General features: G+C 45.4%; 1 protein-coding gene across 1 annotated transcript in view; it reads right to left on the bottom strand.

The window, feature by feature from the left end:
• The window catches only part of Hydin (HYDIN axonemal central pair apparatus protein), a 342,846-nt gene that overhangs the window by 72,295 nt on the left and 247,249 nt on the right, over positions 1-23,302 (bottom strand). Inside the window, exons 40-50 of the mRNA XM_028768759.1 lie at positions 21,812-21,953; positions 19,361-19,544; positions 17,041-17,182; positions 15,106-15,274; positions 10,950-11,564; positions 8,856-9,077; positions 3,922-4,130; positions 3,538-3,720; positions 2,491-2,610; positions 729-888; positions 463-635 (exon numbers count right to left, since the gene is read on the bottom strand). Of these exons, the coding sequence (XP_028624592.1) occupies positions 463-635; positions 729-888; positions 2,491-2,610; positions 3,538-3,720; positions 3,922-4,130; positions 8,856-9,077; positions 10,950-11,564; positions 15,106-15,274; positions 17,041-17,182; positions 19,361-19,544; positions 21,812-21,953 (2,319 nt within the window). The remainder of the gene's footprint in view (positions 1-462; positions 636-728; positions 889-2,490; positions 2,611-3,537; positions 3,721-3,921; positions 4,131-8,855; positions 9,078-10,949; positions 11,565-15,105; positions 15,275-17,040; positions 17,183-19,360; positions 19,545-21,811; positions 21,954-23,302) is intronic.

The following is a 23,302-nucleotide window of genomic DNA, read 5'->3' on the forward strand; positions in this document are numbered from 1 at the left end:
AACCAGAACGTGAGTAAAGCCTGATGCTATTTGTGAGCAGTCTGGTTTGGTGATCCAGCCTTGAGCGGTGGTGTATTATTATTATTTCGTGGCTGCTGCCATTCCTGAATTATAACCAATTCTAAAGGAGTTATGAAGGAAAATGACATCAGATAGAAATTCAGAGCCACAGAAAGGAAGCATATGAAAAACTCAAATATATTGGTAGATGGCTGTTGATTTTTCTTTCCTTGGTTTAATTAAAAGACAAAATATGGGCTGGGGGAGGCATGAAAGCTCAGTGACAGAGTGACTTGCCTAGCATGCACAAGGTTCTGAGTCAAGTTCAGTTTCCAGTGATACACACACAGACAGACAACAACAAACCCAGAAAGTCTAGAGTAACTCAAGACCAGTTGATTACCCTAGACCTAAATGTTCTCGAACTTCCCCTCCTGTTCCTGAGTTATCTGGAACTCTTACCTATGAAGCAAGAGCCGGTCAAAATGTAATTGCCTGGGCTCCAGCTCAATTTCTGGGCGAATTCCTTGGCAGCTTAACTTAAAGATGGCTGGCTCGGGGTTCTCCTTGATGCAGCAGACAATGCTGTCTTCAAAGACACCGACTGCAGTTGGGTAGGCCCATACGTTTAGTAACTGGGGAGAAAGTCAAAGGAAGGTCCATTTACACTGGGTATGTCAGGTTGTGACTATTCTCGCCCCGATAGAATTTCTCCCCTTTGATTGTACCTGTTTTTCATTGGGTTTCAGAGTCATGTTGACGGGCTCTAGAAAGTAGGTACTCGCTTTTACGTCATGCTGGAAACAGAAGTATGCCTCCACCACCATTGGAGAATCATTCAGGATCGTCAGTGTCTCCATGTTGCCAGGGAACAAGGATGTCTTATACCTGGAGATGAATGAGAATGGGGGTGTGATTACTAGGACTGGGAGAGTTCAGGGTAACAGGATCCTTTGAGGTACAGTGTAATTTGAAAGGCCAACGTGACTGTGCCAAGGTGGTGGCATGTTGACTGAGACCATGACATCTATGGTTGTTCACTTGCCTCTGAGAATACTGCACTGTGAAGTGACCCCACAAGCCTTGGTCGTCTTAGCTGTAAGATGGGGTGACAGTACCCCTTCGGGTTGATTGGTATTGATATTGTGCACTCGAAGCTCATAGAACAAGTGGAAATATAAGACGTCCAATGAATGATAGTTATTTTTAGTTCTTAGAAAGAGCTCCAGGAAAAGCGGTCACCTATCCTTGAGAGATTATCATTTGGGTCACCTGATACTTGACACCTGTCTTAGATCTCACTCACTTCCACAACACCTTCACAGACTGTTACTGTTCTGACATGAATTTATCTGGCCTTGTTCATATGACAAGTTTGCTTCTGCTCCCTAATGTCCTTGGGAGAGATCTGTAGAGGTAGGCCTCGGGGCTATTGGGAGACATTCTGTTAAAGGCAATGAACAGAAAAGGAACCGTTGAATAAGGCTGAAGGAATAAGAGATATATATATCATCAAAGATCACAGCTCAGGCCAGGAAAGCCGAGACAGTCTGAGAAGAGCTTTGACTAGCCTGTGATGGAGGATGAAGGGTAGAGAATGACAGATTGAAATCAGAGTATCAGAGTCAGGCAAGCCTGTGAGTAACTGGGAAAGAGGAGGTAACCTCAGCATCTTACCCATCACTGTTGCAATTTGGCAGGATGCTAAAGAGTTCTTGCTTGTTACCCAGTTAGTCCTCTCAAACCTGTGAAGCAGACACTGTTGTCTTCCCATTATTTTTGTTGACAAGGTTCAAGGTTTAAAGTGAGTAAGTAAATGGCGCTTGCACTGGGTCTTTGGACCGTGGCAATCACTGTTGTTAATCCCAGTGCTAATTTGGGCAGAATTCCCAGAGTTCTCCCAGAAGGACTCCTGTTCCAATTTCCCCATGGACTCCATGTTGTTGAACTCAGTGGATGCTTGCACTTCCATCTTCCTGTAGCATTTGACAGAATTGACTGTCCAGTCTTCTCATGGGACTCTATGCCCCCCTTTCTCATGTCTACTGTGGACTCCTCTTGGGTATGGAGAAGCTCTTGGTAGAACCCTTGTCTCACCCTCTCTGTGTGTCACAATATCTGTATTGATGGTTCTTATTATCTTGATTACAGAGCCCTCCTGCAAGAACCCAAATCATATATTCTGTTCTCCAATTTATGTGGTTCCTAGAGATATCTTCTAAACAACTTGGGCTTGATACATCCCAAAGTGAAGTCTTGATTCCACCTTTCTGAAGCCTGGTCTTGTTCTAGGCTTTCCCACTAGGGAATGTGGAACCAGAGTTGTCTGTGTGACAAAGTAGAGACTTGGGACACATGAATCTAATTCTCCTGGTTTGGAATTTGGGGCAGTGTCAATAAAAGCCACAATTATATAAAGAAATTCATTTGCAGTATTTGTGAACACAACCCAGAAATCTGCAATTGACTTTGAAATAATGAAATACTTACTTGTCCCTTGACTTTCCACAAAGCAGTGGCCCAAAGTAAAACTTCTCCATGCTCATTACATACTTCTTAATGACGACTTCTTTTAACTTCATGTCTTTCTTCCTCTGGGAGAACACAACTCTGAACAGGAGGAGGAAGGAGTAAAAATAGTGATACATAAATGGAGGTTCAGCATCCTACGGACCCAGAACTCTCTGCTCAGTGAAAGCTCCTGTGTCTGAAGACAGCTAACGTGAGGCTGTCTATGGAAGCTTTATCTCCTGCTTTCTAAGAGAAGATGGCAATGGCTTGAACCTGAGAAAAAGGCTTCTAGTGCTGAGCTGGATAGTCTGCCCCAGAACACCCAGATAGGAAAAATTCACAAGAATTTCTAGGAAAAACTATAAAATAGTTTCAGTGGCTAAGTTAGCTTTTCAGTTCTTCAGTAACATAGGGGTCCTTCGTGATAATTACACCAAGGACAAGCTACAGAAGGTCCCTCTCTCCAGCAAGGAGTCACCTTGCTAGTTTGCTCCCCCAGGGGTGTGTTTATGTGAGACATAAACTGCACAGGGGAGTTGAGTGACTAAGAGAAAGCCACTCAAGGAGATTCACATTACAGGACGGCATCCTAGAGTAAAAGCAAAAGTGCTTTGAAGCCGCTTACTAGTTAAATATGCAGACTCACTTTCCAGAAGAATATCTCCCCTTCACCTGCCCTCGCCCCCCCACCCCCAGTCTTTTAACTTCATGTTTATTGTGTTTCAGTTTGGGAATAAATACCCTGTGGTGTCATGACAAATATGCTGCTCTTATTTCAAGGTCTGATGTACTGATACAAGAGGGGTCTGGGATGTGTTCCCAGTTCAGTGTTGTTGTTGGTTTATTGTTTGTGTGTGTATGTGTGTGTGTGTGTGTATGCATGCATGCAGGTGTCCACACTTGGAGGAGCATTCTCTTTGGTCCCCACTAGTTCAAAGTGCTTTGAGGGTGTGTGTGTGTGTGTGTGTGTGTGTGTAACTCAAAAACATGCTTTTCAACCTTTTCTTTTGAAAATAACACACTTACTTTGGGTCTTTGCAGATGTATGGGTAGGTGCAGACTCCACGGCAGTAGAGCTGGTATTGGCGGCGGGTCCCAAGGAGTTCAAAATTAAACGTTTGGTCATAGTTGCCGACATCGAAAGAGGAGAAGTGTACTCTCAAGGTTACCTCTCCGTTTGGAGGCACAATCCACCGGAAGTGATTCAGCCTGAAACGAACACACAGACTTCTAAAGTAACCATATGAATTGGACAGGAGAGCTGCCTGGGACAGGTCCTGTGCAGCTGGGGTTAGGCATGACAAGCTGTAAGGCCCCACTCAGGATAACCCTGCACTTCTCTGTGGTGTGACAGCTGTGCTCCCAAATTGGGGCTCTATCCTCCCTCTCCCTTGTTCCTGCAAGGCCTACCTGATGAACTTCTCCTGGGAGTGTTCTCCATCAAAGCTGTTCGGGTCTAGGTCAGACATCGGGGCGATGCTCCCCGATGTCCCCCCAGAGAGGCCTTTCCTGCCGGAGTACGTGCGACGTTTGTCCTTCTGAGTTTCACGCACTTGTTCTGATTTTTCTTTCGATTTCTGTTTGCCTCCCTTAGGTGGAGAGGGCTGTTCCTCTTGGGCCTTAATTCAAAATGAACACAAAGGCTTTAAATACTTCTGGCACACAATAAAGACAGAGGGGTGCTTATAGCATGTCTGCAGTCGGGTTGGTGAGCAGTAGTCATGGGAAAGGGTGGGGCCAGCAATTTCATGAGTTAGTGACATGATTGGTGTTTCTCTGGATACTCTGTTCCCCGAGGAGGAGGTAGAAACCCTACAGCAATCACGGACAGGGTGCATATGGGATGAGTTTCAGCTCCTGGAAGGGTCCCATCAGTGCTCCATGGCTGGGCATTCAACTTCCTTGACATTGCCTAGGCCAGGTTCTCTGGCCACCTGCCACATGACGGCCAATATTTTATTGGCATAGTCCATTTCCCATCATTTCCTTTCTCCTTCTATTTGTTCTAAGAGAGATTTAAAAGGGATTTAAATTTAAAATTTAAAAGGGATTTCAAAGAATCTCTTGCTATTTTGGGAAGGATTTGAATCTAATTGGCCATATTTAATAAGTAGTCCCCACTTCTTAGAGTGTATTTTTCATGCTTTTCAATCTGTTTTTTTCTTATTTTAAATTTATTGATCATTTACACACACACCCCCTCCCTTCTTCATGACAGGGTTTCCCTATGTGTAGCCCTGGCTGGCCTCGAACTCACAGAGACCCATGTTTTAACTTTTTAATATTCGGAAACTTTAAAGACTGAAGGCATATTGCAATCCTAACTTTTGGTAACCCTTAGTCAAGTTCCAGATGGCGACTGCATTCCTTCATGTGTTGCTATGAAGAGATGTCTGACAAACGCAACCTAAGGACGTGTTTTATTTTGGCTCCCACTTTTGAGTCTCCTGAGGTGGGGGAGTAACGGAGGCAGGAGTGCTAGGTAGCTGGCCCTGCTGTGCTCATCCTCAGGAAGCAGAGAGAGATGGATGCTCATGTCCAGCTGGCTCTCTCTTTTTCACTGAGCACAGGGTTTACGAGGCAATAGAATGGTGCTGTCCACATTTGGGGTTGGTCTTTCCATCTCAGTTGATCCTAATCTAGAAAATTCCTCACAGACATGTCCAGATGCTTATCTTGCCAGCGATTCTAGATCCTGTCAGTCTGAGAACTCTGCTTCTAAATACTTCAGCTCATGTCTCCTCAGAATGAGGACTTTCTCCTGCACCAAACGATGACGGAGTTGGTCATAGTCACGAATGAGGACAATGCTTCTGTAATGTCACGTGATCTGGGTTAATACTTCCCTAAGTGTCTTAGGCATGCATTTTATAGTTATGTGTTCCTGTGGTGGCTTGAATGACAATGGCCCCCACAGCCCCAGATATTTCAGCGCTTGGTTTCCAGTTGGTGGAACTGCTTTGGGAAACATTAGGAGGTGTGGCCTTGTTGGAGAAAGTGTGTCACTGTGGGTGGGGTTTGAGGCTCAAAAACTCTCGCCAGGTCACTCTTTCTCTCCCTGTCTCCAATTTGCAGATAAGATGTAAGTTCTCAGTTTCTGCTCCAGCACCATGATTACCTACCTGTTGCCATACACCCAGCCATGATGGTCATGGACTCACCCTCTGAAAGTGTAAGCCAGCCCCCAATTAAATGTTTTTTTTTTATAAGTTGCCTTGGTTATGGTATCTCTTCATGGGAATAGAAAGTAATTGAGACAGTTCCCAAGTGGTTATATATTATAGATTAGCGTATTACACTTGTTACCACCTGTCTGTAGTATCTTTGAATCAGGTTTCATGGATGTCCAATCATGATGCAGTAAATCTACCGTCACTTTAATACATTTGGCTATTATCCTTCTGGCTTAAGAATAAAGTTTTCCTTCTCAGTTGCAAAGGAGTCAGAGCTCCTTCTCTGTGACAAGTTAAAGATTGCTTAACCGTTTTTGTTTTATTCTGTGTTTTGGACAGGGGCAGTTTTCAGGAGAAGGGGTTGGTGCACAATTGCCACTTAAGATGATGGCACTAACTTTCCCCATCTTTTCTTTGCAGAGTCATTATTGGATGCTCTGCTCTGGTGAGGCACACCAATGCTGCTCACTGCAGATGGTAATTTTTTTAGGTACTTGTACATTGGACATGGAATACAGCCTGTGAGGTAGTCAGGGCCAACAGCTAGTTTCATTTCCTCCTGGAAAGGGCATACAAAGGGATTAAAATGTTGGGTTGCCATTCTCCCTTGGGATAAAGGCCATGGTTATAATTTTGGTATGTATACAATCTACATGTTATTGCTCAGATCAATTACTTTTTGTGATTTTTGTCTATGAATGGTATGTATGATTTCTTTTACATTTACATGATTTTGTTTTATTAATTAAAAAGTATTAGCTCATCTGAAATGTACTTTTACATATTGCCAGGCAAGGAGATTTAAAAGTGACTTCATGCAAAATATCAGTCTTTCCATGGCAATTTTGAAAAATAATCTAATTTTCTCCAGTGGTGTGTGTGCCCTTGATCCATAATCTTTGTATTCTTATACTCTTTTAGATCACCCTAAACACATAGCTGTACTTTTTGAAAAGGGAGGGTTTTTCAAAATTAGCATATCACAATATTGTGTTTCATTATGGCATTTTCAATTTGCTTTTGTTAATTTCCCTTTGGGCAGAGGGAATTTTCTCTCTCAACTCCCTCCCCTGCCAGACAACCCTGGTACACTTTAAGCCCCTACCCTAAAACCACTTTTCCTCCTTCATCTGTCCAGAGTCCCTTCCTCCTCCCTCAACACCATTTCCCCTCTACTGGTCCTCTTTCTGTTTCCCTAGCCTATGGACACTCTCACTTACTGATGAACACATGTCACACACACACACACACACACACACACCCACGCACGCACACACACACACACCCACGCACGCACACACACACGCACACACACACACCAAGGTCATAAGCTAGTTTTGGTTGAAGAAAGAAATTAAGAAGCCACTAGAAAGACTTCTCATGCTTGCAGATTGTCAGAATTAATATTGTGACAATAGACCAAGAACTATCTTTGGATTTAATGCAACCCCTCTCAAAAGTCTGAGGACAACAGTCACTTAGGACAATCCTAAGTTTTATATGGAAGCACAAAGATCCTGGATTGCCAAAGCATTTGCGAGGAAAAAGAACAATGGTGGTGGTCAGTTAGAAGGTGTGGTAACAGACACACAGCAGAGTAGAACAGAGGACCCAGAGACAAACCCATAGGGCTCAAGTCACCTAACTTTGTTAAAATAAAGCATCTATTGAGGAGAGACAGTGTATACACCAGACAGTGCTAAACAAAACCCTGGGTACCCACGTGTAGAGGGAAGAGACTACATCCATCTTTTCCTCCAAAGCAATTCAAAATGAATCAAGAACCTTAATGTAAGAATTGAAACTCTGAATCAGAGAGGGTAGGACAGATGGAACATGTTAAGATACTGACATAGGCAGGGGCAGAAAAAGACTCTAACAGCTTAGAAAGTCATTTCAAAAACTAACAACTGGACTGCCTGAAAGCCAAAAGCTCTTGTTCAGAACAGGAAGCCATGAGCAGAGTAAAGACAACACATGGGACAAGAGAAATACTTTTTGCATGCTATGTATCTGATAATGGATTAATAGCTGGAATAGATTAAAAACCCAGAAATTAAACACCCCCCACCAAACTCCAACCAGCAATCAGGCAAATGAAATGGAAGTTACTTCTCAAAAGACAAAGTATGAATGATCAATAGATGTGTTAAAAAATAACCTCTTACTGGGGAGATTCATTAAACCTACATTCAATCAGAAATGCAATCTATTGTAGCCATCATGGAAATCAGCACGAATGTTCCTAAAAACACACAAACAAACAACATAAAAACCCACTATCTTATGACCCCACTATACCACTCTTGGGAATCTACACAAAGGAACCTATGTCAACATACCGCAGAGGTACTTATGTTTACTGTGGCTCTATTCATAACAGCTAAGCTATGTAGTCAGCCTAGGTGTTCAGCAACAGATGAATGGGAAAAGAAAAATCACTCACACACACACACACACACACACACACACGCACATATAGAGAGGGGGGGAAGGGAGGGAGGAAGAGAGAGAGAGACAGAGAGAGAGAGAGAGAGAGAGGTTTTATTTAGCTATAAAAAGAGTGAAATTATATCATTTTCAGGAAAATGAATGGAATTAGAAACCATTATGTGGAAAAAGCCAGAACCAGAAAAACAAATACCTCACCCTTTCTCTAGTGTATAGAAATTATGCTGTATGTATGTATTATCAACACACATGTATCCACATACATGGTATGAAAATGGAAGCAGAACTATTTGGGATGAGGAGGGGGACTAGTGGGAGAGGGCAGGAGGGGCCATGGGGAGTATGGTCAGAGCACGCGATGCAACTGGACGGACGCTCAGGATGGACCCTGTCACTTGGCATGACAGTTACACACTAATAATTAAAAAAAACAGTTTTTGCCTAATTATTTTTTTTGCATATGAGCTTCAGAACAATGTGATATATTTCCTAAACTGTCCCCTGGGGATTAGGGAAGGGAAATGAGGAATAGCAATCGTTTTCAGTCCCCTCCTGGGTAGACCCAGGGACGACTCACTGAGAGGTTTGTGGAGGCTCCTCAGGCAGGAGGTCCAGAGAAACAAGCCCCATGCCTGACTCAGATCGTGCCCCTGTGAGGGTGGCTTTCCTTCCCTGTCCGGTGAATCCTGCCAAGTTTGAGACCAGCCGCAGACCCTTTACCTTGGTTATGATGGTGTTGAGGAAGATGTCTGAGTCTCCTTCCATCTTTTTTTTCTCGTCCATCAGGGGGAGGTCTTCATTAGGTGGGATCACAAACACAAAGTGCTTCAGGATCTCAGTGGCGATCAGAGACTGCCGCTTGGCTGGGTACGAGATGATGGAGAACAAGACAGGAGCGGGGATGGGTGGTCCTGAGGAGCCCAGGCCTAGGATGTTCAGGATCTAAATGGAAAGCTTTGCGTTAACTTCCTGTGCAGACTGTGCTCCGACTCTACATCCCTGTCAGAATGAACATGGCGGCGGGGTGGGGAGGATGCAATCTTCTCTGCCCTTCAGTGTTCCCTGGAGACCCTAAGGGAAGGGTGGGCCTCCGACTTGGACTCCCCCGGGCCTTTCACAGGATCCTGGAGGCTCTTTGCTGTGGCATGTGCATGTTCCGCATTTCTCATAGCCAGTGTCACTCTTTATTGTGACCATTTGTCTGCCTTTGCAAATAGGGTTATAAACTCCATTCAGATAGGAAACAGGTTGATGCAGGAGATGGCCTTGACCCCCCCCCCCGACTGCTTAATTTAAACAGACCAGCTCCTAAGTTTCAGATGTCTGTAGCATAGATCTGATTCATCTACTCTTGTAGTTCATGTTTATTTTTTTCTTTAAATGTTCTTTCTATACAAAGACAAGCAGACGTTGGGATCGGGGCAGGTTATATACAGCAAAGAGAAAAGCTTAGAAAACAAAGGTCAGGTTCTGGGGCTTTCTCTCACTGTACTCTGGTACTCTGACATAGACTCATGACTATAAATATATGAGTCATCTTCAAAGCAAGGGCCTGGACTGTCAACCACACTAGTGATGGCCATAGCCTGTTCTGTAGACTAAGTGGTCTGGTAGGCCTACCAAGTCAAGACCTCCATATAGCCTATATGTCCCATCCCATGGACCACGGAGCATCCCAACATGGAACTGGAGTTGCTTCCTAGGAGTTAGAATGTCCACAGAGAAAGCTTTAATTATTAAATTAATAACCAATTTTTATTAGTACCAGATATTAAATTAATAGTCTAATCAACCCATGTGTCTGAATGCAGAGGGTATAAAACTGTACAGTAAATTGTTCTGGTTAAGGAGGAAAGGATTTTTTTGAGTCCTCACTCCCCCAGTTCTTTACCTAAGCTTGTCCTGAAACAAAGCTTGTGAGCTGTGGAGAGGGAGTGTGTTGTGTCTTCTTCGGCTCTTCCCTGGACCTAAGGCAGTGAGGAAACTCACCAGAACCGCTTTCACCCTCCTCCGACTCCTGCTGCCACGCATCCCTCTAGGGCTCTCGTCTGTCCTAACTGGTCTACCTAATTTCTGATTGAACCAGAGGTCAGCAGACTGTAGTCCCGCCCGCTCTTTGACAAATTTGGCCTGCTGTTTGCGTTTGCGAATAAAAGTTATTGGAACATGGCCAAGGCCGTTGTATCTTGTTAATGATTGCCTTCAACCTCCCACGGCCGAGGTAAGTGGTTGTTGAAAAACTGTGTGACCTTAAGACTAGAATTTTACTTTCTAATGCTTTACAGAAAAAGTATATATAAAAAAATATGTACTATATATAACACACACATATATACCTATCTATCTATCTATCTATCTATCTATCTATCTATCTATCTATCTTATTATAAAAAACCTCCTTCCCCTAAACCGCCAGTTGAGGTTGCTTTATAAGGCACCTAGCTTTTGTTGGTGGTAGTAAAAGGCTGCCTACCTAATAGATCAATTCCCATCCCAATTGAAAGCTTTCATAGGAGAGAATCTTGGAATAGAGAAGTCTTCTGATTGTCTCCAAAGCACATCTCTCATTCCCCTGGGTACTAGTGTTGCCAATATTAAAGATCAGATGTAAGGATGGCTTTTAATGAGGCTAGACAGATGGAACAGACTGGTGGAACTGTCTATGGATTGAAAAAGGTCCCTTTAGCTATTGTTGTCCTGTATCTATCCGAGATTAATCAAAGGGTCTGTGGATTTTTCAATAAGAAGAGACATGTTTATGGTAGTGTGGTCCCTAGGTCTCCCTGTTGCTTTACCCCACAGAAGCCCTTGTACCTGATCTCCTTTGGGAAGCTTGTCACTCTCCAGGGCTTGCTTCCAGCTTATGCCTTCAAAGTCAGGAGTCTGTATGTTGATAAAGGGCACCCCGAGATCCTTCTTTCCCTCATGCTCCTCTTCCCCCTCCCCTTCGTCGCTCCGCTCCTCCATGGCCTTCAGCTTCTCCAGGCGCTCCCTCTCAGCCTTCTCCCTTTCGAGGCGCTCCTTCTCAGCTCGCTCCTTCTCCAGGCGCTCCCTCTCCCGGTCCTTGCGACCCCTGCGACCTCCACCCCCTGAAGGTGCCTGGCGCTGGTCGTCAACCTCATGTGATGGCTCCTCAGTGCCCGCATGAGGTACCAGCATCCCTTGCTTGCGGTCCCAGTACATGAGGATGCTTTGGACGTCCTTCAGACATGTGTCATAGACTTTAAACTTTTGTGCCAGGTTCTTGTCAGAGTCCTTCAGGAAGTCTCCTTCGCTGTCCTCTTGTTCCTGGGTAATTGGAAATCCAAACGCATATTCGGTCGTGGCTTTCTTTTTCCTGGTGGTTTCTTCAAGTGTTGCATGCTCTCTGACAGAAACTTTCCTTTCTATGGACTCCATCTTCATTTCTAATTTGGCAACAGTGGGAATCTAGAAAGCAAAATGTAAATTATACATCAATCAGCTTATTAAAGACAAGCAAAACTGTATGCAGGACAAGAAACATCTTGTTTCACCAGGAGGCCTAGGATTCGGGAACCTCCTTAGGTGCAGTAAGTTTAGGAATCACTTTGAAGGTAATGTGGGGAGCTTCAGTGAAAGGTCTACCTCATGGTTTTACATTGTAGATGTGGCTACTCCCTGCCTTGTGAATTTTGAGATAGGTACCTAGTCATTTTAACACGTAGTCCTGCTCCGGGGCTGCTGATCTCAAGGACCAATACGGAAAGGCCAGCAAATTGCAGTGTTCTGCACATGATTTCAGAGAGAGCGGTGGCTCAAGCCCCATCAGTGTTACAGCTTTGTGACCCTGCTGACAACTTAGTCCTTTCTCTGTAGAGTGGGGATAGTAGAGCTAGAGAGATGGCTCAGAGGTTAAGAGCACTGGCTGTTCTTCCAGAGGTCTTAAGTTCAATTCCCAGTGAGGGGGAGAGTTAATAGGCACATCAAAGGATTTTGTTAATGACTGAGTATGCACTTCGATATAAGACATTTGCAACAGTGTCTCTCATAGAGCAAGGGTTCTTTTAGCATGAAGCTATTAAAACTACATAGCTTTGCATTGCATTTCTGGGGACAAATAGCAGTTTAGAATCTGGTCCCATTTTGTCTTTAAAAAAATACTTATTTATCCAATGAACTTGATATACAGCCAGCAGCCCTCACCTCCCTTTCTTACTGGGCTTTAACATGTATTTTGTGGGCTCTGCTTTGGCTTTTTTTTGGGGGGGGGGCTTGGATGAAATCCTTAGGTTGTTCCATCACTTTGTGGGGTGTTTTTATGGGATAGTAAGTTCAGTCCAAACTCATGATAACTCCCTGCAGTACATAGCCCAGTATCCCACGTCCCAGCTAAATTGAGGCCTGCTTCTGGTATGGAGTCTTGAGTGACCAAGAGCTGTCTTCCCTCTTATCTCACCAAGCCTCTTTTTCTACTCCATCTCGAACACGGCCCAGCGAGATGGCCACATGAAAGCGCTTGTCAGAGCCTTATAAGTAAGAATCCCAGCACCCCACCTGAGCTCCTGTGAGAGGCTGTCTCAGTCTGCAGAGCCACCATGGAGACACCAGGGTTGGTATGAAAAGTGCTACCAGCTGAGAGGGAAGACTTTCAGTTGGAGACTATAGAAACTCAATATAGAGTACCTAGAGGCTGACGAAAGGTTACAAAAAATAAGGAAGGATTTGGGAACATGCAGGGTATTTATATAAAAAAAAAAGCCATTCATGTAGGAGGTTACATAGCAGAGCCTAGAAAATATGAAGGATCAATAAAACATGGGACAGACATGACCTCTGGAGCCAGAAATCTGAGAAAAGATCCCTTTTTGGAAGGAAGCCATTCACTTGGAAATTGGACAATATGCTTGGAAACAATTTATGAGCTAAACAGCTATGAAGAGAAGTCAGGAAGCATGAAGGGGACCAGTAACGCCAGCACCACATGTCAGCAATGCAAGGGTACCAATCAAACAACGCTTGCAAACATGCTTGCAACTTTTCATAAATTAGAAAATAAAAACAAGTAACATTAGTATTGACCATAAGAAGTTAGGAGGAGAAGGGGAAGGAAAACAAAGTAAAGAGGAAGACAGTTTGAAAAGGTGGGAGGAGAAACCCGTCAGAGAACAAACACAGTGGGAAGGTGTCACAGAGGCCACCATGGTTCTTTGGAAAGGGATTGAAAATAACAGTTTTGGAGATGGGGGCTGGCCGTGAACTTGAGCTTCTGATCCTCCTGCCTCCATCACCTGAGTGCTGGGATTACAAGTGTGTGCCACCATGCCCATTTTTTATGAAGTACTGGGGACTGAACTGAGGATGTCTCCATCCCTGAGATGAAAAACTTCTAACAAAATTGAAAAATAACAGAGAAAGGTATGAATGCCTGTGGCACGGTAATGGAGACTGGACAGTATGGTTAGAAGCTGTTTAAAGACACAGTAAGGAAGAGAACACCGTGAATTACTTCTTGATAATAATTGAGAATGATAAGATGGCCACATTTAAAGCAAACTCTGATATCTCTTATGGTATCCAGGAAGCAGAGAGAAAGAAATGGTGGGAAGGCCCTGGGACAAGCTTCAAAGCCTTTGAAGACACTCCCTCAGTGACCTACTTCCTTCAAGTCCATTTTGCTGTGAATTCTTCAGTGGGTTTAATCGAATGAGGAACGAGTGTCTTCATGATTTGTTATTTCACGGGAGCCCATCGGGCTGTCTATAAATGCTTTCACAGCAGAGGCGTTGGAGAGCATAGCAGACAGGGTAAAGTGACCAAGTCGAAGGAGGAGAAGCTGAGGCTGAAAACCTGTGGGATGACTGATGAGGAAGGGAGTTAGGGCCAGACCAAGTCAGACATGTGGCTGCCCGATGCCGACATGAAGTGACTGTTGGAGACTTTGGTCAAAAATGTGTAATGGAGACTGAGGCAGGGTAAAGAATGAAGCATGAAAGGGAATGTAGAAGTCTGAGAAGAGAAAAAGATTTTGGACATTTTAATTATGAAAGAACAAGAGAAACACAGTTCTGGTCAGGAAGGCACAGGGTTGAAGGATACCTTGGGTCTTAAAACTGGGTGATTCTCAAGTTTGCCTGTCTTTCCCTATCACCAGGCACCCCCTGGTGTCTCCTTTCACTCCCAGAGGATCTATCTGGTCTCATCTGGCTTTCTCTGAGCTACTGTTTTCAGATCAGGTGACTACATTAGACCAAGAAGGCTTTCAAGAAGTCTTCCCAAGGAATACGGTCAAATGCATTTTGTGCCAAGCTCAGGTGATACGCATGCAGCTTGCCCCTAAATAGATGGCCGGATGTAGGGAAATCAGACTTGAACTGATCAGGAGATTCTCTCCTTACTGGTTGGCTTTTTAGAGCTGCTAGGAGAGAAAAGACGCCAATGATCTTAGGCAGCCCTGGATTGCATGCTACAAATAACCTGCTAGGGAAAATGTACACACGGGTGCAGCAGCAGCAGGATTATTTATGGGAGCAACCAAATGTTCTCTTGATTGCAACTGAGGACTTATTCACAGGAGGGAAATCATACCTGGTACTTTAAATATGGTAAAAACAAACCAAACCAAAACAACAAACAAACAAACCATGGCTGCAGATGTCATAGGTGCTGGAAGGAACCTACTGATGCCCCTGGAAGTAAGTCTTTAATGCTAACCTATTTAGCACCAGTCACGGTCCTGCATCAGCAAAGGAAAGAACAAAGAGTAGAATACATTACTGTGTAGGGTTCTGGGAATCTGACTTTGTCTGTGGACCAGAGGTGGGGACCACTGTCCTTCTGCATGTGTGGGATATCAAATGCATGGCCAAGTGAAGCACAAACTCAGTGTCTCCATGGGGTCATGCTCAATGCTCGCTGGGCTCAGCTCTTCCACCTTCTGCCCTTAGACAATATCCAGACACAGCTGGTTAGTCAGCTTCTCGGTATGGGCAGAGCAAGGAAGGGCTGCTACCTGCTTGTTCGTGGCTCCTTGTTGCTTCTTTAGGAGTGGCTCCTCCTTTGCCACAGGGCCCTGCTTAGGCCTTTTGATCTTCCGTTTCAGCTCGTCCTCTTCCTTCTGCCTCTCCTGCTCCTGCTGCAGCTTCTTCTCCTGCATCTCCTTGGCGAGTCTCTCTAGCTCCCTGCAGCAAGCCAGAGACAGGAAAACAGAGTTCAGCACCTCCTGTTCCACCTGCCAAGTTGTGACTGCCAGGAGGAGGGACCCTGGACAGGGCTTTCTTGGAAGGAAGGAGAGAAGGAAGGTGAAGGGGAGAGGGAAGGAGAAAGGAAGGGAATGAATTAAAAAATGACTGACTGACTGACTGAATGAATGAATGAATGAAATGAAAGGGCCAAAACTAACTTTGAAAGGCCACTCAGCAAATCTCTGATGAATTAAATGTGATTAGATTTTTTAAAGAAATCTTATTTGTATTTCTAGTCCTGACTCTCTTCATGGGAGAGAAAGACAAAGGCTGAAAATAAGCTTGGCCACTGAGAAAAAGGATGTTCAAAGGCTGCTCTTGCTATGGTATCCACGCAGGTACGCTCTCCTACGCTCTCATGTCTGATGCTCAGACAGGAGGAAATGCTGTTCTTTGAGTGCGGTCCCTACCACAGCTGCCTCAGAGCCATGATGCTGGCTCTGGAAAGCCAGTCCTCTCTCTCCAGCTGGAATTCAGAGATCTGCCTGCCTCTGCCTCCTGAGTGCTGGGATTAAAGGCATGTACCACTATGCCTAGCCAGGTAAACATTTCTTAGGCAAGAAGAACTCAAGAACACAGACAGCTTAGGAAGCCCTGATTTCCTTCTTTTTATCTCCATGAATCTGTAGTTGTTCTTGGCTGCAGTAACTCACTGTTTCTTGAGGTTCTGTCTACATTCTTCATGGTGTGTGTGTGTGTGTGTGTGTGTGTGTGTGTGTGTGTGTTACAAACAATTTGGTGGTGAACATTGGGGTGCAAATGTACACTATGAAGTGAATGCATGAAGGTAGCAGGCGCTGCAGCCTTGATGATAAAGGGGTATTTCCTGGGGTGCCAAAGCTAACGTCATGCCTCTCGATGAGTAAACATTTCTCCTATGCTGAGGCAAAGATGAAGGGGGGACAGGAGGTGGGCAATCTCTTTCAGAGTCCCGGAGAGGGGTCTGGAGGCAGAGGGAGAGAAGAAAGTGGGCTTATATCATATCTGAGTACCATGGCTCTGTGCCCTCTAAACCCCAGAGGGTACATAGGCACTTCCTAGGACTCTGAAATCTGAAGACAGGAAGACTGAAGTGGATAGCCTGAGCTTGCAGCTCCGGTTTTCTGGAGCCCTATATGATATAGAGGGATCTAGTTCCTGTGCCGTCCCTCGTGAGGCCACTGAGTGGCTGTACCTGTTGACTGTGAACTTACTTGCCTTGGGTATTGGGATTGTGGGGAACTGTCTAGGTTGAAGATCACACAGGTAGCCTGCCACATGTGGGCTTAAGAAGTGGGAGAATAGTTAGGCCACTATACTCTTGTCAACAGAGTGGCTCCTGGGTCATAAGCTGCAGATCCCTAGGCATGTAGGACAATACGTCCTACCCAGAAATCATTTGCTAGGGCAGCCAGTGGGACCCTGGGAAGACACAGGGATATGAAGTCCTTCCTTAGAACTAGCTATGACATTAGAAGTTTCCTGATAGTCTCAAATGCCCCAGTAGAAAGGGAGCAGAGGATAATACGAGGCACTCTGAAAGTCTGCGGCAGCAGGGGCCCTGGGTTAGCCAAACGTTTTCCCCTACCCTCCACAGGTGTTCTGCGGTTATTGCTGTTTTTCTGGAACACACTCGGAGCTGAGCCTATATCCTACCGACCCTGGTCTCCCTGTGAGTTCCTCCCCAGGGAACAGGGCTGCTCTGGTCAGCCTCTCGGTCCCACCTCTTCTTTCTCTCCCGGAGCGCCTGCCGAACTTCGCGGTCAAATGCGATTTTCTCTTCTGCTGTTAGAGCATCATATTCGTCCTCGTCTAGTGTCTGGAGACGCTCCTTCTCCTTCGCAAGAGCTTCCTTGCGCTTGTTCTCTGTGGAGTGAACAGAGAGGAGGGGATGTCGGAGCCTCAGCAGCTTTGCCCACGCACTGACAGTGGGAGGTGGCAGGAGGGGTAGACGGTCGTCCCAGTCCCTGATGGTTTCCCTTCATCTCTCTAGTGCCAAGTTTGGGTTCCATCTATGGTTGGCTGAGTGGTGGTCCCCAAAGATGCTCAGGTCTCAATCCTTAAACTTGTGATTGTGGGGCTTTCCATGGTGGGAGGATTTTTGCAGATGTGATTGAATTAGGTTATTTGAGTAGTAGAGTCCCATCAAAAGGTTCCTTGTAAGAGGGAGGTGAGAGAGTAAGAGGAGAGGGCTGAGTGCAGAAGCAGAGAGATGCGGCACAAGAAGCAGAGGTTCTACGATGAGGCCTTCAAGGAAGGGGCCTGGGCCAAGGAACTCAGGTAGTGTCTGAAAGCTATAAAATGTAAAGAGAGGTTGTCTTCCCCACCACAGCCTCTGAAGGCCCACAATACTGTTGACACCTGGACTTCAAGACCTTTGACCCCAGAACTGTCACATAATGAGTCCATGTTGTTTCAAATCACCAAGTTTGTAATCCTGAAGACTTATCTGGTGAGAATCAACAGACGCTGATTCTGTGACAGAGATACGGATTCAGCCCAAATATCATGGGGTGGGGCCATTATAGAAAAGTGTTCTAGATAACTAGGAAGTAGGAGGTTGGTCAAGTCATCAAGTTTGTGTCTCCCTGAATTCACAGGTGGAAACTGAATCCTCAGTATGATAGTGTCATTTGAGAAGATGAATAGGTTATAAGGGTGGGGCCCTCCTGAATGAACTAGTGCCCTTTAAAATGAGGCCTAAGGGGGATGCCAAGGTTCAGCAAGAAGACAGAGTTTGACCACAAGCTAGTCCTCACCAGTCACTGACTCTGTGTCAGCTCAAAGATCATCAAGGAAAATAAAAGCCATTTTTTTCAAATTGATCATTTTGGAAAAGTGTTCTAGATAACCAGGAAGAAAGAGGTTGAAATACTTCAAAGGAAGCCTGGACCTTGTTCCTGGTGAGAAGCTGAGGAAGCAGACTCTGAGTCCTGTTCATGAATGAAGTCTGCTTTAAACATTCCCTCACTTCAATATTATGAGCTGTGTAGATGGTGCCAGGAGAGGAATGCCCGAGCGAAGGACAGTAATATATCAAGAACTAAGGCTCCACGGAAACATGGCTTTAACTCCTGGGGACAGTGTTGGCAGCAGTCCTCAAATCCTCCCCCACAGGCCATGCTTTTGTGGTCTTCTTCTGATTAAATTAATAATAATTTAAATAAAATTATTTTTATGTTATTGAATCTATTTTTTCTTTTAAAAAATACATTAATTTATTTACTTTGTGTGTGTATGTGTTCATGCACACCATAATCCAGGTATAGAGATTAGAATACAGCTTGTAGGAGTTGGCTCTCTCCTTCCATCATCTGGTGGCCAGGGACTGAACTCAGGTTGTCAGGCTTGGTAGCACCTTTGCCTGCGGAACCATCTTTTTGGTCCTTGTAACCCAGTTTTCAATCAAATCTTTCAGTTACTAGTTAGTGGGGGTTTTTGTTATTGTTTGTTTGTTTGTTTGCTGGCTATCGGAGTCATGATAGAAGTGGCTCTCTTCTGAATATACCATAGTATATGTTAGTGTAGTAATATGGTATACATAGTACATAGAATATACTGTAGTCTTGCTATCCAGTCAAGCTGGCCTTGAGCTTACAATCCTTCTGCCTACAACTACTGAGGGCCATCTTATTTCTCTATCATGTGATCTCAAAGAGTCCTTTCCTATTTGGGGCTTCAATCTCTTCATCTGTAAACTGGGGACAATAATCTTTAGGGGTGAGATGACCCAAAGTATACAGAACAGCTCCATTAGTTTAAACGAATAGCATGGTTGCTTTAAAACCAAACCAGGAAGCAAAGCATCTTAGGCCAGGATGTCCTCATGGTATGTTCTCCTTAGCCTGCCTATAATTAGAAATATGTGCCCTGGTCACTTCCCAGGACAGAGGTTGGGTGTCAGTGAGACACAAGGGTGACAATGTCATTTAAACCCATTGGATTATTACACCAGGGGAACCAGGTGAAAGTCACAAGGGCTCCGTGGGAAGGAAAGCCCCATTGGGCTTGGGAAGGTCATCCAGGGAGGTCAAGGGGCCTTGCCTTCTAGCTCCTTTTTAGCCTTCTCCTGGGCTTTCATGGCCACATAATCCTGAGACATGTTGATGACATATATGTGCTCCCGGCTGCCGATGGCCTTTAGCAGGCAGAGGAGGGCAGAGGGTGCATTCCGTGCAAAGAGCGTGTCCAGGCCATCGAACACCACACCCCTGAAACAGTCACTCAGCTGCAGGCAGAGAGAATGAGATGGTTAGTTCAGCCTGAGTCAACTCTTCTCTATGGAGAGAAGGCTTTTTCTTCTGTTGGGTTCGATGTACCCACTGGGCTCCAAAATAAACAGCACGAATCCAAAGTCCAGGCACTGATGGGAATGAAAGAGGTATTTTTATGGAATTTACTGGTTCCCCCCCCCACGAAGTGTAAATGAAGACTAAATGCCTTAATGACACATTTATGAGAGAGTGTAATGGCCAGTGATTGAAGAACAAAGGATTTATTCCATCTCTGTGTGTAGAATGAAGGAACAAAGAAAGTGTCAAAAGATCTAGAAAGCTCCAAGAGGGGTATGAAAATAAGATGCAAAGGAGAGAAAAGGGAAGGGTTCTCACAGTGGGTGGAGAACCCAGCAGCAAGAGCCCGTTTGAACTTTTCTTTTTGTGTATGTACATGCGTGTACATGTATGTGCATGTTTATGTACAGGTGCACATGCACATGCAAGTACATACAAGTGGAAGCCAGAGGACAACCTTGGGTGTTATTCCTTGACAGCTGTCCATCTCTCCCCTCTATACCTCTGTCTCTCTGTCTCTGTCTCTCTGTCTCTGTCTCTCTGTCTGTCTCTCTGTTTCTGTCTCTCTGTCTCTGTCTGTCTCTCTGTCTCTCTGTCTCTCTCTCTGTCTCTCTCTCTGCCTCTCTCTTTCTCTCTCTCTGAGTGTGTGTGTGTTTCTCAAAAAAACTAAGGTCTCTCATTAGGACTTAGGGTTCACTGATTCTGCTAGGCTGGCTGGCCAGTGAGTCTCAGGGATCCTTTGGTCTCTGTCTGCCCAGATCTGGGGTTGGAAGTATATAAAACCATGCCCAGATTTTTATGAGGTGCCTGATAGAAGACCCAATTCAGGCAAATACTTTGCCACTAGGTTGTCTCCCAGGCCTATAGTTTCTTAGCAGTCCCACTGCCTTGGAGTGGAATGACTTTGGCAGCGTAACTGAACTGGAATCTTGGTGTTACAACCACTGAAGGACAGCTTCTCCTGCAATGTGGTATTACTTGAAGGAGCTCAGCAGAGCCACCAATGGCCAGGACCAAACATGAAGAATGGAGTTGAATCCCCAGCACCCAAGCAGGCAGGTATGAGGCAGGTGTGTGCTGCTTGTAATCTCAGCACTTGGGAGGCCAAGATGAGATCTCTGCAATAAAGCAGGCTAACAAGAGTAGTCAGGATGGGTAACTTCTGTCTGCTGTGGGGACCCGACTTCATAAATAGAAAGTGAAGAACAACTGAAGGCGATACCCGATATCAATGTCCAACCCATGGCTTCCAACCCATGTGGACACAGATATAAACATACACACACACACACACACACACACACACACGTACCCTATACACATGAACACATGAAAAAAAGTGCACTTAATAGCTGTCCAGTGTGAGAAACTTAAGGAAACACACAGCTCTCGGACCTCCTAGGCCTTGCTGGTCGGGACTACAGAGCATTTATGTAGGTTTTTCACGTGTCCATGTGGTGCTGGAGATGAGCCAGGAAGGCAGGCACTCTTCCACTGAGCTGCAGCTCCAGTCCCCCCAAGTTCTTTAAAAAAAAAAATCCCATTGGTTTTGACCTTAAAAGAGTATGCCTTTAAGAAGACGTGAGAAAGATAAAAGGAGATATAAAATCCATAGACCTACTAACCACAGAGAGTAACTCAGACTGTAGGAATATTTTCCCATGGATGTGACATTATTTGCAAATGTATAAAATACCATTTTGCTTTACGTATTCATCTTTTTCACATTATACTATGAAAACAGTTTTTTTTTTAAAACAACAATTTACAGAGACCCATGTTTTATTTTTGAGACAAAAAAAATCTCACTGTGCAACCCAATCTGGTCTCAATCCCACAACCCCATGCTCCAGCTTTCCCAGCGCGGGGTTTACAGGTAGACACCGCCATGCCAGGCAAGCTTGGACTTCTTGCTGCCCACACCACACCTTGATCACATTGCTCTTTTTGCTTTATTTCTTTGATGTGTAACCTTCTGCTCCCTGGTTCTTTAAAAAGAAGAGTGGCTTCTGCCTGGAGGACAGGGAGAGGTCATGGGCAAGAGCTGACAAAAAGACAAGCAAGCCGCTGTTGAGCATGAAGAAGCCCACGTTCCCTCTTTGAGACCCGTGGGCTCTGAGCCACTAAAGGTGGCTGACGGGCTGGCATGTGGGCTGTGTGTGAGCTCCAAGCCTGCAGCTTTGTGTGGCGGGTGTGCACGCACCTGTATCCGCTCAGCCAGGATCTGAACAAGGAGGTCATCTGGGAGCACACAGCTCATCAGTCCGGTCTCCCCTCCGATACTGGCGCTGACGCTGAGCCGCCGCTGGGTAGGACCAGGGAGGAGAGGGCTGGAGGAGATCTGATGAGTGGAAGAAGGGCAGGAAGTCAGAAGCCAGCCTTGCCTCTCAACGACTACACACACAGGCTATGTAGCCTCCACTCCCCCCCCCCCCAATCAACTCCTTCAGCCTCCTTATTTATAAACGAGGACTGTATTGCAAAAGGCACAATTCCCATTTTCTCTCAAGAATGGCTGGTAGCTTCAAGAAGGGATATTGTGGGAGGTTCTTTGTATGTGTCCTGACCTGTATTTGATTGCCCATTCACTCAACAGATATTTACTGAGTTCCCATCACACACCAGGCCCTCCTCCTGGACTAGGCATCCAACAACAAGCAGGACCAGCAATGGTACTGCCTCCATGGCTCTTAACATTCCCACGGGGGACATAGGAACTGAGCGCTTTATACAGGAACCGGCAATATTCGTGGCAGGGAGGCCTGTGGTGGGAAAGTGACCAGGCAAGGGAATGAGGGAGCAGTGAAGGGGTGGAGGATCATGGGAGGATCATATAAGTTCAGAGCAGACTGAGACAAGAACTCGAGAACCGGCCCTATGAGGGAGCTACAAGCTACCTCTGTGTGTGTGTGTGTGTGTGTGTGTGTGTGTGTGTGTGTGTGTGTGTGAGCTGATTTGGGAGCACACAGGAGCTCAGCGTGTTTGGTGTTTGGAATCTGGTAAGCAATGGTGACAGTGGGCTCTAGGAAGGTGGGTGGATGTCTCAATGGGATTGGTGAAGGAGATGGGGGCGGGGCCTAGGACAGAGGAGGCGGTCCTTGGAGGAAACAGTGAAGAGGATCTGAAGGGTGAGTTAGCTGGAGGGGGATGAAAGACAGGTTACAAAAAGGAAGGACACAATACAAAGGAAGAACGGGAGAGCAAGGACCACGGTAGGGATTTAACCCTTGAATTGAATAAGAGGAATAGTGCACAGGTAAAGAGATCAGCCCGGAATGAGAGCAGGGACAGGTGGGGGCAGTAGGCAGGGGAGAGCGCTGGGCTAGGGAAGCCCACTGGGAGATGCGATGGTAAAAGCATGGGTTCACTGTCTTCAGAGTTTGGCAGACAGATTGTCAGCTGAAGATTAAGAAGAGCGAAGGGCCTTAGACTAGGTCAGGAAAGTGAGGATATTGGTCATTTCGAGTGGAGGGCTAATTTACTAGGGCAGACTGTGGAATAGATGGTGTTAAATTAAATTAGGGCTATTGTGGAAAGGCAAATATTTTTTTCCAGTTATAATCAGTGTGGCCTGGATGGAATTGAGTCCTGCCTGGAGAATATGAAAAAGGAGAAGGCGTAAGGAAGAGTCCACAGTGGTGGGCCATGGGATAAAGAAGAGTCCACAGTGGTGGGCCACGGGATAAAGAAGAGT

The sequence above is a fragment of the Grammomys surdaster genome, unplaced genomic scaffold (assembly GCF_004785775.1).
Source record: "Grammomys surdaster isolate TR1022 unplaced genomic scaffold, NIH_TR_1.0 187, whole genome shotgun sequence".
Lineage (NCBI taxonomy): Eukaryota > Metazoa > Chordata > Mammalia > Rodentia > Muridae > Grammomys > Grammomys surdaster.